Source organism: Lepidochelys olivacea, assembly GCF_965140295.1.
Source record: "Lepidochelys olivacea isolate rLepOli2 genome assembly, chromosome: 6".
NCBI lineage: Eukaryota > Metazoa > Chordata > Testudines > Cheloniidae > Lepidochelys > Lepidochelys olivacea.
In genome coordinates, this window is record NC_140416.1 from 59,991,802 (window position 1) to 60,004,955 (window position 13,154).

The following is a 13,154-nucleotide window of genomic DNA, read 5'->3' on the forward strand; positions in this document are numbered from 1 at the left end:
TTACAGTAAGTCTCTCTGAGGTCATGGGCAACTTTTCAACAGTCTCTATGGCTACTAATCCTGACTCTACCTGAAGAGAGACTGGAGCTGAAGGAAATGCTAATCCAGTGTCTAGTCTGAGTTCTGTGTCGTCAGTAAGTGTCCCCTTTCTCCAATGCCTGTGCTAGCTGGGATACAACGGCTCCCCTTGTACAGAGGCTGAGGCTAGTCATCATCACAGTGAAAAAAAGCTGTAACAGGTTCCCACAGGAGGGCTGAAGTTCTCATCAGTCTTTGAACTGTGCCCCACCTCAGTGTTGTCACCACTCCATCTTTCCATTTGTAACCCCAGTGCTGCTCCCATCTGGCACTATGCTGTTTCCTTTCCTGCTTTGTGCACATTCTCCACCAGAACCTAGACAATGGTCATCATTGTTTAAGTCCATTATAAACAGTACTGACTATACTTGAATGCGGCATATTAAAAGCTGTCTGCTCTAGGGCAAGGGAGAGGTGCCTCTTTAGTGACAGGAATGGAGAATGTTAAACTCGGATCTGCTCGATAGGGACAACATTGAAATGTTGGGGATTAAAAAAGCTTGTGTCCCCCTTCTCCAGCATGCTAAGTCAGCATCCTACCTTTGCAGACTGACTGTCACTTATACCGCTTTATCTCTGACTGCACTGCCAGAGTGCAGTAAAAAAACACAAAGAACATGCGTTAATGAAGGACAGAGTCGTTTTGGATTTTTGTTTGTGTTTTTGTGCTTGCTCTTCCAGCTCGACAGGAAGCCTTTAATAAGAGTTTTCCTAAATGATGCTGCATGTCAAATGGCAAATTTTACTCTGTTCTCTTAACAAACAGCCATTTCATGAGACGGTTTTTCTGCCCCTCTCAGTACATTCCAAAAGGCTTTATACCTCTTCTGGTTACTGATTGATGGCTCTGTGCTGAACTCCCTTTAATTTTGCAATAAACCAACTAGGAGGCTGAGACCACAAGTTTACAGAGAATGACTTATTTACTTAACTGCATTTACAAGGATGACAAAGTCAGATTTAGTAGTTTCAGTGTGGTCCTTGGGAGGGCAGGAGGAGTACTTGAGGAATTATACTGTATAAATAACCAAACAAAAAATTGCTTGCTTATTCTTCCATGTAAAAGCAGTCATATTTCAGTTCCTAGGCCAACTCACTCCGAGGCTCTGCAGGGGCTTTACACTTACAAAGGCTGTTCACTGAGGCAAGCAATTTCAAACTTGGGTGCCTGAGCTTAGGCACCTAAAAAAGTCTTCCGATTTTTCTGACGTGCTCCCAGACCATCAGCCACTGCTGAAGTCAGTTAATTTGGGGAAGATTCTGTTGGCATGATGAGCTGTACAAGTGTTGCCAAAGCATAAAAAAGAGATGTGCACTTCAGGTATCTCTTACAGGTAGGTAAGATCCATCCAGGCTATGGCTACATTTTGGGGGGCTTAATCCCCTATGTTCCTGTTTACAGTGGCAGCACCTCTGAAAAGCAGGCAAATGATTTAGAAGCCTTAATATTTCTTAAATGCCTTACTTTAGGCACCCAAGATTGAAAATTTTGCCCTTTCTGTCCCTCAGTTTCCCTATCTGTAATAGAGGATTGTTATTTCTGTAACACCTTAGTTGTTCATAGTGCTTTACAGATAAGAGCAGGAAGGAAGATGTGGATCATTTCCCAAGGAGCTTAGACTCTAACGTTAATATGCTGCTACTAATACTTAGCTTTCTTATGGGAGAAACTAATTGCAAAGTATTTTAAGATATTAAGAAGTTCAAACTTTTCCAATAAATGGCTCTGACATTTGAATAGATCTAAATAAACTTTTAAATAGTATTTGCAATCTAATCATGTTTTGCAGCCTCTGGACTGTTAAACTGTTAGCCGTGCTGGTCAAAATTGGCCATGCTCAAAGGTTAAGGGGCAGTGGTTCACTGAACTCAGCAGGAAAGTGAGACAAGTTTCTAGCAGCATTGACCTATACAACTGACCTTTTTAGTTTAGTTGCAGAGGGTGTTTTCTATTCATGTACAGTCATTGGCTGGGGAAGCCCCTCATATTGATTTTACCATGAACAGGGAACAGAAAACTGTAACACAGCCCACTGCCTATTGCAGATGTTTGGGGTTAGCTGGGGCTGGAGGAGGGAAGGTGGTGTTTCCTGTTCCCTTGCTCTGTAATGATTACTCTAATAAGAATGAGACAGAGCTTTGTTGGGTTAATTGATACCAGACAATAGGATTGGTCATGCGTTAAAATGTTGCGTAACAGAATTCTCACCGTTGAAAGCTCTGTTGGAAGATAATGGACTAGTAATTTGAGTTGTGCCTCTTAAGTTGAAGCCAGGGCTGCATGGTCTGAAGTCTATTATGTGTTAGGAGAGCCCACAACAGAAGGAACTGACTCTTTCTTTACTCACTTGGGCTGGGATCCTGGCAAGTCTCATGAACTAAACAGAGTAAAATATGGTCAATACTTGGATGGGAGATCGCCAAGGAAGATTGCAGAAAGTTGCATGGTGACTCGATTGAAGGCACTTCCCCCCACTAAATCAGTTCTGGATCAGTGCTCCAGCATGTTATTAGGAAGCACTGCATAGTTAGAGATGACATCTTTCAGGCAAGAGATATAAGAGATGAAAGATGGATATCCTAACCTTTCCAGCTTTCTCTGTATATACAGCCCTTATGTTTATCCCTGGTGATTTGTGAGATATTGGACCTTAAAGTCAGGCCAGCACTAGGTTTTGTGGGTCCTGTCTGAAGTACTATGTGTGTCCCTCCCTATCTGTAAGTGTGGCACCCTACCGGGAAATCGCATGGCCATGTCTCACCACCCTTCCTTTGTCTATCTGAATCTCTCCTTCCTCTCAGGCTGTGGTGACTCCCTCACGCACCTGTTTGTGAGGCTCAGCACCTGCTGGTCAGCCATTTATATGTATCAGGAGGTGAAGATGAAGTGCACTTCTAAAGCTGGTGATGAAGACATTGAAGGAATATAATACTTGTGGCCTGCTGACACCAGAGTAAAGTGGGGGTGGCATTCTGGTTGGTGAATTGAATGTGTCTGTATGCTGAGGGACCCCGGGAGATGTGGGGCCTCATGTGCTGCTGCTGTTTACAAATGGGATGTTCTGCTGTACCAAAATCTTATTTTAGAAATGCAAAAAACTCTAATAAACTCATGAGTCCATATTTGAAGCCCTACATTTTCAGAAATGTCTTCATTTTTTTTGCTGCCCAGCATGAGACTCTTTGGGCCTGGTTGCCACCCTTTGCTGAGTACCCAAAATTCCAATTTAAGCCAAGAAGAGCTGAGGGTACTCAACAATCTTGAAAATCAGGCTCAAACTGGGGAGGCTGGGGACCTGGAAATGTATTACCGGTTGATGACATTGGAGATACGCAGCTATAACTGGGGGTAGACGTTGCAGGCAATGGGGTTGCACAAGTGTAACTGAAGCAGAATTTGGCGCTACATTTGGTACTTAATTACCAATTGTGTTAATTTATGCTTGAATGTCGCTTCCAGCTCTGTTAGGCCAAGAGGAGTAAAGAATAGCGTCACTTTATTTTTTTCACAGAAATAAGCTTTCTGAATACTCATGGGGCTCCAGTTTCAAAAAGCATCCTTACTCAGGGCACTACTTAAGCACTTGCTCAACTACCACTGAAGCCAATGGAACTTGAGCACATGCTTAGTTGCCATCCTGAATCAGGGCCAGAGTAGCTGAGTAAAAGTGTGCCATTTTTACAGTCACTTTACAGACGTTTAAGTAGGGAATGATCCGTGATGATCTATTCAGAGATAAACTGAGCTTTAGTCCCATGGAAGATAAGAATCAGAGGTATGGCTGGTTTATAAAGTGAAGGGTGAAGAGGATTACAATCCTCCATCCAGACCAGTGCCACAAGGTTCCCTGACATGGGGAGAGCTGACCAACCTGAAAGGTACAGAGTCCAGTTATGCAATTTCTAGTTTTCTCTCAGTTTGAAGCCTGTAGAGTCCACTGGAAGGGGAGGAATATGAAATATGGTACCTCTAGGGTTTTTTAAAAAAATCTTAAATACAGTAGCTTTTCTCTCAGATGTATGACATAAACTTTATACTCTGCCATCATATTTTGTTTATCTTGGCCCAGGGTTGGGTTGACTGTATCACTCATGGGTGCCTTTGACTCTTATGAGTAATGTGGTCAGTGCAAACTTGTGCCAATAAAAACATCGTACCATACCAGAATGCATATATACATATAGCAAATATTTATTTAATTTTAGGTATTACAACTAATCATTGAAGTTTCTCTTTCAAACTGTATAATGATGTGAATTCTATTCTACCCCTCCTTTTACATCTGCCTCTGTTTACTTGGAGTTTTCTATAAGCTTCTATCAGGCTTGTGCCTTGGGCTCTACCTTATCATTTGAATCGAGGTTTGTCCTATTATAATCATAAAACTGGTTTCCAAGCGCCTGACTCTTCCACCCCCTTGAATAGCTTATTTTCTATTGGTATCTGAGGTACATGCTCTGTGCTGAGGTTCTTGTGATGATAGTGATATTAATGGTGTGTACCAGATTGTTACTTGAAAACCTGAATTCTGGGGTTTCTCTTTTGTAATAAACTTTCACGATGAGCCTGTCACAGAGGCACCAGGCAAACGTGCTGGACCTGCTATGTATGAAGCCAGTCAGGACTCTGGTGTAGCATGCTTCACACTGTCATCAGGGCAAGAAGCTTACATAGTTTCAGCCTTCCTGGGTCTGACCTCAGAGCATTCAGCATCCCTTTTCACACCGTGCGCTTCCTCCAGCGAGTCCACCTGGGCGGGGCTCCTGGGGAAGCCAAAGGACCCTGCACCTCAACTCTGCAGTCAGCCGGGACTCTCAGCCAGTAAAATGAAAGGTTTCTTAATTGACAGGAACACAGTGTAGAACAGAACTTGTTAGCACAGAAATCAGTGACTTTCAGCCAAGTCCATCTTGGGGGAACTCCGGGCCAGACACCCTGGACTACCCCCATCCTTGAGTCCCCTCAGCAGACTGAACTCAACGCTTCTGGCTGGCCTCTGACATGCCCGTTGCTCCTTCTCTGGTCTTTGTCTCACTTCCTGGGCAAAGTGTCACTGCTTGCATCCCGCTCCTGGTTCTCAGGTTACGAAAGGCACTGTCCATAGTTTACAAGCAGGGAGCTGGAGCAGCCTCACCAGTCCCTGAGGGTCTCAGCAAAAGTCACACACCCTTATCCCCATCACCTAGGCATTGGTGCAATACACAAGGAAACTGAGGCACACATAGTATTCATGCAAAACAGTAAGACTCACATATGCTTACATACAATATAACAAGGGGAAAACCCCACTTTGTCACAGCTTTAACACCCAGTCCTGCAAACACACAGGCATTACTTTCATGATTATTCCCATTGGAGAAGATCCACAGTTCCCTCTATGCCATTTTGCTGGATGCCATTCTGGTGATACAAAGCAGTCAGCATGCTGACATAACTGGCTATCTGGGAATTCCCCTAGTGTAAGGAGCCAGCTCTTTGCCAATCCACCTTTTAGTACCCAGCACAGGGAGCATGTTGTTGTGGTGGTGTCATTGCCCTATGGTGATGCCCAGCTACCAGAAGAGGCTCATGGGGTCCATTGCACTTGGGTGCAACTTAGGCCATCTTTGTGCCCTCCTTCACTGTGTCAGGTAGAGCTGAAGCTCTGGTCCAATAACTTCAGTGGGAGTATGCATGGAGTCGGGTTACTTACACGTGCAACCATTAGCAGATTTGACCCCTTAGACCCATGCCTATAGCTTTGCTCAGTCTCCAAGAGTGGGGATCAATTATCATTGGTAATTCTGGGGAAATGGTAATCACTTACATTGCCACCAAATGATTACACTGCAATAGATCCACACTTACCCAGTCAGTCTCACTGTATAGTTGGCATTATGCATTTGTACTAGTTTGTTTCTATCTCTCATTAGAAAAAATAACTGAGCTTTGAATTTATACTGCTAATGGTTCATCCCCTCAGCAAGAGGAATTAATATTTGTATAGTACTAGATAAGTGCTAAGTTGTATTATTATTACTAAAACCTCTTGAATCAGTAAAACATGGCAGGAAACCTTGTGAAAACAGGTTACCTTGTGAGATCTGGAGTTCTGCCTACCTCTGGTCAATGTGGAAATATGATGACAACAGCTTTTCTCATGGTGCTGTACTTCAGCATTTCTGCTCCTGGTCTCCGTCAGAACTAGGGAGTGCAGAAGGCCACATGCAAATATATAGGGTGGCAGAGGGATACCTACTAGGAGGAAAAGAGCCTCCAGGAGGAGAGTCTTAGGTGGCAATGCTCAGCTGCAGGAGCAAAGAAGAACTCTGCAGGGCTCAGGAGTAAGGGTGAAGAGCAGGGAGCTTCAGCATAGCCCAAGATGGGGAGAAGGATCATTTGTTTGGATTTTCAGTTGGGCTTTTGTTACCCCAAAAGGGGACTGAACTTGAAAGGAGACCTGGCTGGATCACAGAGTGACATGCAATATGGGGTGCTAGAGCGGAAAGATCCCTGCAACACCACTTCTATGCACAGGGGGCGCTCTCTGGGGGCAGGATCCCATTACAGTCTCTCTTGAAAAAAGGCAGTATGGATATACAGGGTAGGTAATATTTTGTCTTTGACTAACTTCGAAAGTCTCCTCAGTTTGCTGTACTTTTTACAATATCCCTTTGACGAGTTATTGCAAGTAGCTCCAAATTTTCCAGGAGAAATGAACTTGATGAAGGTCAGAGTGTGGAGTTGTCTGTCTGTCTTTGTATGTTCTAGTTCTCGTCTGGGCTGCTACCTGCCCTCCAGTAGCTATAATAATTAATTTTTCCTCCTGTTTGCAGGTTATCTTGACAAATCAGATTACCACACGGCTGAGTAATGGCCTTGATATCCAGGCAGACCTGGTGTCTCCAGCTGATGACATGTCCCCGTCTGAAGGTAGGAGCTCCATTTTATCACAGCTGAAACTTGATACTGTCACAAATCCTCACTATCACTTGCAGTCTCCTGTTGATATTCGGGGGCACATGGGATTGGGGTTATCAAGCTTAGCATAAAATATAGCTGGAGTTCAAAAACATTTTAAAACTTCTTCGTAACTTTCATCATTTAAGGGGGAAGATCACCCATGTTAATCAAAAGACTACCTTTCCTAGGGGCCACAAAGAAATTTTCAATGTCCAGTTCTATAGTATTTTCCTCCGTAGTATCTCTGACGCATAATTAGCCATGTGCACTAGGGGGTTTTCCCCCTTCCTCTGATGCCATTGTGAGAGGCAAGATACTGACTAGACACTGGCTTGATCTGATATGGTAAATCCTATGCGCCTGTTCATTGATTGTAATTATCAGCAATTCAAAAGAGAAACACCTTGCCACAAATCAAAGAGGATAACCTTTCATTTGTGTCCACTGGACTATACACCAATCATACTTCAAGTACAGTGGCTCAAACTGCAGATCTCAATATTACATTCATGCTACACAAATGTACCGTGCCTTGTAACACCTTTCTCATAATACTGCATTTTCTTTCTGTGCTAATTTCAGGGTATTGTATTTTCCATAGAAATTGAAGCAATAATTACACATTTTCATGCAATAATAAGAGAGTTAACTTCTCAGTGTATCTATCAGTGAGCAGAAAAGGTAACTCCGAGTAAGAATTCAAAGCCGATCACCACCTTGTATGGTAACTGCAGTGTCTAGTGTGACAGACCCAGTGGATCAGTGGGATACAGAGTCTGGTAGAAGGCAAATATATTGGCCACTGGATGAACAGTTTTCTGTTCCCTGAGTGACCAGAGCAGGGGCTGCCCTAGAGCAATCAAGAGCCTGCCAGAACCAATTAAGACAGGCAAGCTAATCAAGACACCTGGAGCCAATTAAGAACTTTCTAGATTCAATTATGGCAGGCAGGCTAATCAGGATACCTGGTTTAAAAAGGACCTCCCATCAGTTAGTAGGGGGGGTGTGCCAGGAGCAGGGAGTGAGAAGGCGTGCTGCTGGAGGAGTGAAGAGTTCAAGCATGATCAGGCTTCAGGAGGAAGTTCCTGCAGTGAGGATAAAGAAGGTACTGGGAGGAAGGCAATGGGGAAGTAGCCCAGGGAGTTGTAGCTGTCATGCAGCTGATACAGGGAACATTGTGGACAGCTGCTATCCACAGGGCCCTGGGCTGAAACCCGGTGTAGGGTGTGGGCCTGGGCTCCCCCCACATCCTCCCCAACATTTGATCGGACACAGGAGGAGTTGACCTGGTCTGTGAGAAACACCAGAAGGGAAGGTCTAAATTGGAAAGGGATCTGCCCTGTCCCCGACCCACTAGGTGGGACACAGAGACTGCGGGGATTGTTCTCTGTTTTCCCCCATGCTGGCCAGTGATGAGGTTAGCTGAGTGGACGGCAGGTTTGAGCTGCTAGTAAGAGTGGCCAAACTGAGGGCTGCCATGAATCTCTGAGGCAAGCAAATCCGCCAATAAGTGCAGGACCCACTAAGGCAGAGGAGGAACTTTGTCACACTAGCTATTCCAAGAATAGTTGGGCCCATGCTACATGCTGCAGACAACTGTAGAGAAGTTCCCTATTTAGAGTTCAGTTGTGTCAGAGGCCCCACTCTACTGTGGTAAGCAAGGTTTTTCCTCTAGTGGGTTCCTCAAAGAGTATTGCTGACCTGATGTCAAATTTGCAACTTGGCAGGATATAGTAAGTAAGGTGGTTTTCACTCTTCTTCTTTGTTGCACCTTTCTGGTGGGTCTTATCAGCTACTCTCTTACACCAGTTCTCACACTGATCACAGGAGATTTCTCCATCCTGTATGACACATCCAAAGGGGTATTGCTAAAGAGAAAACAGAACCAGGCTAGAGTTCATACTTGTAGCCCAGTGTGGGCCTATCAGCACTGGTTCTCCACTTTCCTGGTGCTGTCAGTGAAACCCCAATTTCATTTCCACTAGACTCAGAGCTAATCTCCCGGGATCACGGTTGCCTACCCACCCAAGCCTACAATCCCTTCAGTTAACTGCATGAATGCTCCATGGCTAGACACGCAAGAGCAGGCTTGCTCAAAAGATGTTCAAAAGATCCTACTAAATAGTAGAAAGTCTTCTACAAGAACTTACCTTGCTAAATTGAGGCATTTTTCCACCTGGTCTTGGCAGTAAGGCTATCACCAACCAGTTCTTCAGTTCAACATTTCTGGACTACTTATTATTCCTGAAATACAAAGATTTGGTGGTTAGTTCCATCAAAATACATCTGGCTGCTATTTCAGCATTCCATTCTAAAGTTGACAATTGCTCTGTTTTTTCCAATGATATGTCCATGCGATTTTTAAAGAGCTTAATCAAATTATACCCTCAAATGCAAGACCCCATTGCTCTGTGGGATCTAAACTTACTATTGTCAAGACTTATGGATCCCCCGTTTGAACCGTTGGCTACCTGCTTGCTGTTGCATCTATCAATGAAGGTGGTATTTTTGGTGGCCATTACCTTGGTCTGAAGAGTAGGGGAGCTGTGGGCATTAATGTCAGTGTCTCCATGTACAGTCTTTTTTTAAGGACAAGGTTTACCTGCATCCTCATTCAAAGTTCATCCCAAAGGTGGTTTCCTTTTTCCATATCAATCAGCCAATTTATTCGCCTGAATTTTACCCAAAGCACACACGACCAGGGAGGAAGAGCATTTGCGTATGTTTGATGTCAGAAGAGCATCGGCATTTGTGACACTCTGTACCTCGGGGAAACACCCTGCACCCCCATGTTCATCCTTATAATATGATTGTGTGGTATCCAATGCAAAGTTTGTCATGTTGGGTGTCTTTGGAAGGCTCATGATGTACTGAGCATTGTTGTTATAGTAATGTTATAGGTTGTAATTTCATGTATATAGTTATGAGGCTGAAAATGTGTCCTCATGGCTTAAAACAAGCCCATGCAAAAACTCTCCACGAGCAGAGGCCCAGGAAAAACTCTCCAGGAGCACAGGGGCAGTTCACACCTCATCACAAACCCATCCCAGCCTCACAGGAACAAAGGACACTGGCCTAGGCAGCAACAAAGGATCTGTTGGACTCTCCAGTGAGTCACCTCCCTTCCCGTGGTCAGTTTGGAACTACGATGAGGTAATGCTCACTTGACTCTGAAGAGGGGGGGCAAAGCCAAGAGGAAAGAAAAGACATGATAAAAAAGAGAGACGTTTGCCATGCTCTCTCTCTCTCTCTTCCACCTCCATCTACAGACACCACCACCAAGCGACTGAAGCGCTGATCAAAGGGGAGAGCCTGGCTGAAGGGCAACCAGCCAGCCTGTAGTGAGATGCATTCAAGTTTGTAAGGGCACTGAAAGTGTTAAGATCAGCTTAGAATGCATTTTAGTTTTATTTCATTTGACCAAATCTGACTTGTGCTTTGACTTATAATCACAAAAAACCTATCTTTTGTAGTTAATAAATTCATTTGTTTATTCTACCTGAAGCAATGCATTTGGTTTGAAGCATGCCAGAGACTCCCCTTGGGATAACAAGCCTGGTACATATCAATTTCTTTGTTAAATTGCTGAACTGATATAAGCTTGCAGCGTCGAGCAGGCATAACTGGATACTGCAAGACGGAGGTTCCTAGGGTTGTGTCTGGGACCGGAGATATTGGCTAGTGTCATTTGGTTGTACAATCCAAGCAGCGGCTGGCCAAAAGTGCTCACTCACGTATCTGGGAGCAGCTTACATGCTAGAGGCTGTGCATGAACAGCCCAAGAGTGGGGGTTCTCACAGCAGAGCTGGGTAACGGTGGCTCCCAGAGTCGAGAATTAGAGTGCCCTAGCAGATCACCAGTCAAGATAACACCGGTCACAGCATTTTACCTGGACAGAATCAGACACTTTCGTAAATCCTCACAGCTGTTTGTAGCAGTTGCAGACAGAGTAAGTGGTCAATCAGTCTCCACTTAGAGCCTTTCTTCCTGGATCACATCTGGAATATGCATGAGCTATGACTTGGCTAATGTTGCTCCATCCAACAGAGTCATCACTCATTCAACGAGGTCTCAATCTGCCTCAGTGCCCTTTCTGGCACAAGTTCCAATTGCAGATACTTGTAGAGCGGCAACCTGGTCCACACGTTTGCTCCCACTATGCTGTGGCTCAAGACTCCAGAGATGATGCTAGAGTGGGAAGAAGAAAAAATGGTTACAAGCCTGTTCCGTAACAGTTGTTCTTTGAGATATGTTGGATATATCCATTCCACAACCCATCCTCCTAACCCCTTCATTGGAGTTGCAACAAGAAGGAGCTGAGAGGGTTAGGGGCAGCTCTGCCCTTTATATCAGCCAGGGTGGCTTCCTTCCGAACCAGAGAGTAAAGAGCCACCCTCTCAGCCTGAGTGGGCGGGGCCATACCAAGCATACTCCAATCCCCGGAAGGGGAGGGGTGGAACAGGAAGTACAAAGGGCGGGGCCCTTTGCCAAGTGAGGGCAGCACCAGGGAGGGAGACAGACACAGGCTGCTGGCTGTTCCCTCCAGACCCTGCTGCCGACCCAGGGGAGGCCCTGGGCCAGGCGAAACCTGATCTGGAGGAAGGACTGAGGCGACCAGGACTGCCAGCCGCCGAGTACCCGGAGGACCTGGAGGGGCCAGGCTGTAACCCGGGCCAGCATGAGCCTGACACAGAGCAGGAGCTGGAGCTGCCAGCAACTGAATACCCGGACGAGCTGGAGGGACCGGAAAGGCCCTCTTGAGCGATCGGGTAGGAAGTAGCCCAAGGGCAGAACTGCACAGTGTGGTGGGTGTATTTGGTCAGCGTGGTGTGGACGGTTCCCTGGTGACCCAGTGGCGGGACCCTCTCGTCCCACCACTGTCAGGGCCCTGGGCTGGAACGCAGTGGAGTTTGGTGGGCCTGCGTTCCCCTACTCCGGCCAACCTGCCTTGGGTAGCAGAATCTCGAACACCACTGACTCGTGCCAGCACTCCCCTGCCTCAGGGGCACGCCGCAGACTCGGGCTGGCACACCTTCTCCGCTAATTCCCCAGTGACTGAAACGGGTGACTAAGGCCTGCCAGTGGGACAGTAGCTCTCCATCGCCCCCTAGAGGCTCGGTGGACCGATTGAAACCTGTCACATGCACACAATGGTGTGTGGCAGCAGGGGAAACTTGTGCTGCCCAATGGGTACTGTTGAGGGGAAACGTTTCCAACAGCCGTTGGAACGCACTGACACCGAGAGGAATGGGCATGTGCAATGCGTCTGAAGAACAACAGTTACAGAACAGGTTCATAACTGGTTTTTCTCTGTTAAATGTAATTTGTGGCTTTGGTTAATGTCAAAAAGTCCTGAAAAAAATGCTGAAATGCTGAATTGTTAGATAGTATTGGATTCCCTGTACATGAAAAATTGTGTTAGTGGCTCATGCAAGCAAAGATGATGGTATTCTAAAATCAGGACTCTGGAAGATGGCATAGGTTTAATTTTTTGTAGTGATTACGCTAAGTTGTTCATGCAGCTATTGTGGATAGTAATGGGAGTTAGTTGTGTGTCTAAATTTTCTGGTGCCATTGTTTCGAACTTTTGCCCTGGAGCGCCCTGAATGAGGTGGGATTTGTTGACCTTTGTATGTGAATTTTTTTTAATTAGGTGAATTCATGCTGGTGAAAGGTGCTGGAGTGATAGTCGTGGGATTTTGAAGATCTCTATTTATCCCCAGAACAAGAAAAAACAGGCAGCAGAGGTGCAAGTTTTTCCTAGAAATTCTCCCACTAAATGCTTCAACCCTCACCTATACTAACCACCTCTGTGAGTGAAGGTGGAATTCAGACCCATTCAGTACTTTTCCTATCTGCCAGCAAGGGGCTCAGCTGTCATGATGGTTTTTGCACTGTGGACACTGGTTCACTAGGAATTGGACTGAGACATCCTCCAAACTCATTTGATACTACCACCAAACAACCTGCAGATAATAATAATACTTTGCAATTTTATTTCTCTTATCAGCTGAGTAGCTCAAATGACTTTAAAAACATTCATGAACTAGCCTACCAACACCCCTGTGATGCAGGTAATTATCATTCCCATTTTACAGTGGTCAGAGCTTAGGCCCTTCAACATGCAGAGGGG

At 45.4% G+C, this 13,154-nt stretch overlaps 1 protein-coding gene across 4 annotated transcripts in view; it reads left to right on the forward strand.

The window, feature by feature from the left end:
- Window positions 1-13,154, forward strand: part of RAD51B (RAD51 paralog B) — a 713,517-nt gene that overhangs the window by 387,376 nt on the left and 312,987 nt on the right. For all 4 annotated transcript variants that reach the window (XM_084631236.1, XM_084631237.1, XM_084631239.1 and 1 more), the window contains exon 8: window positions 6,895-6,991. In XM_084631236.1, coding sequence (XP_084487362.1) covers window positions 6,895-6,991 — 97 coding nt within the window. The remainder of the gene's footprint in view (window positions 1-6,894; window positions 6,992-13,154) is intronic.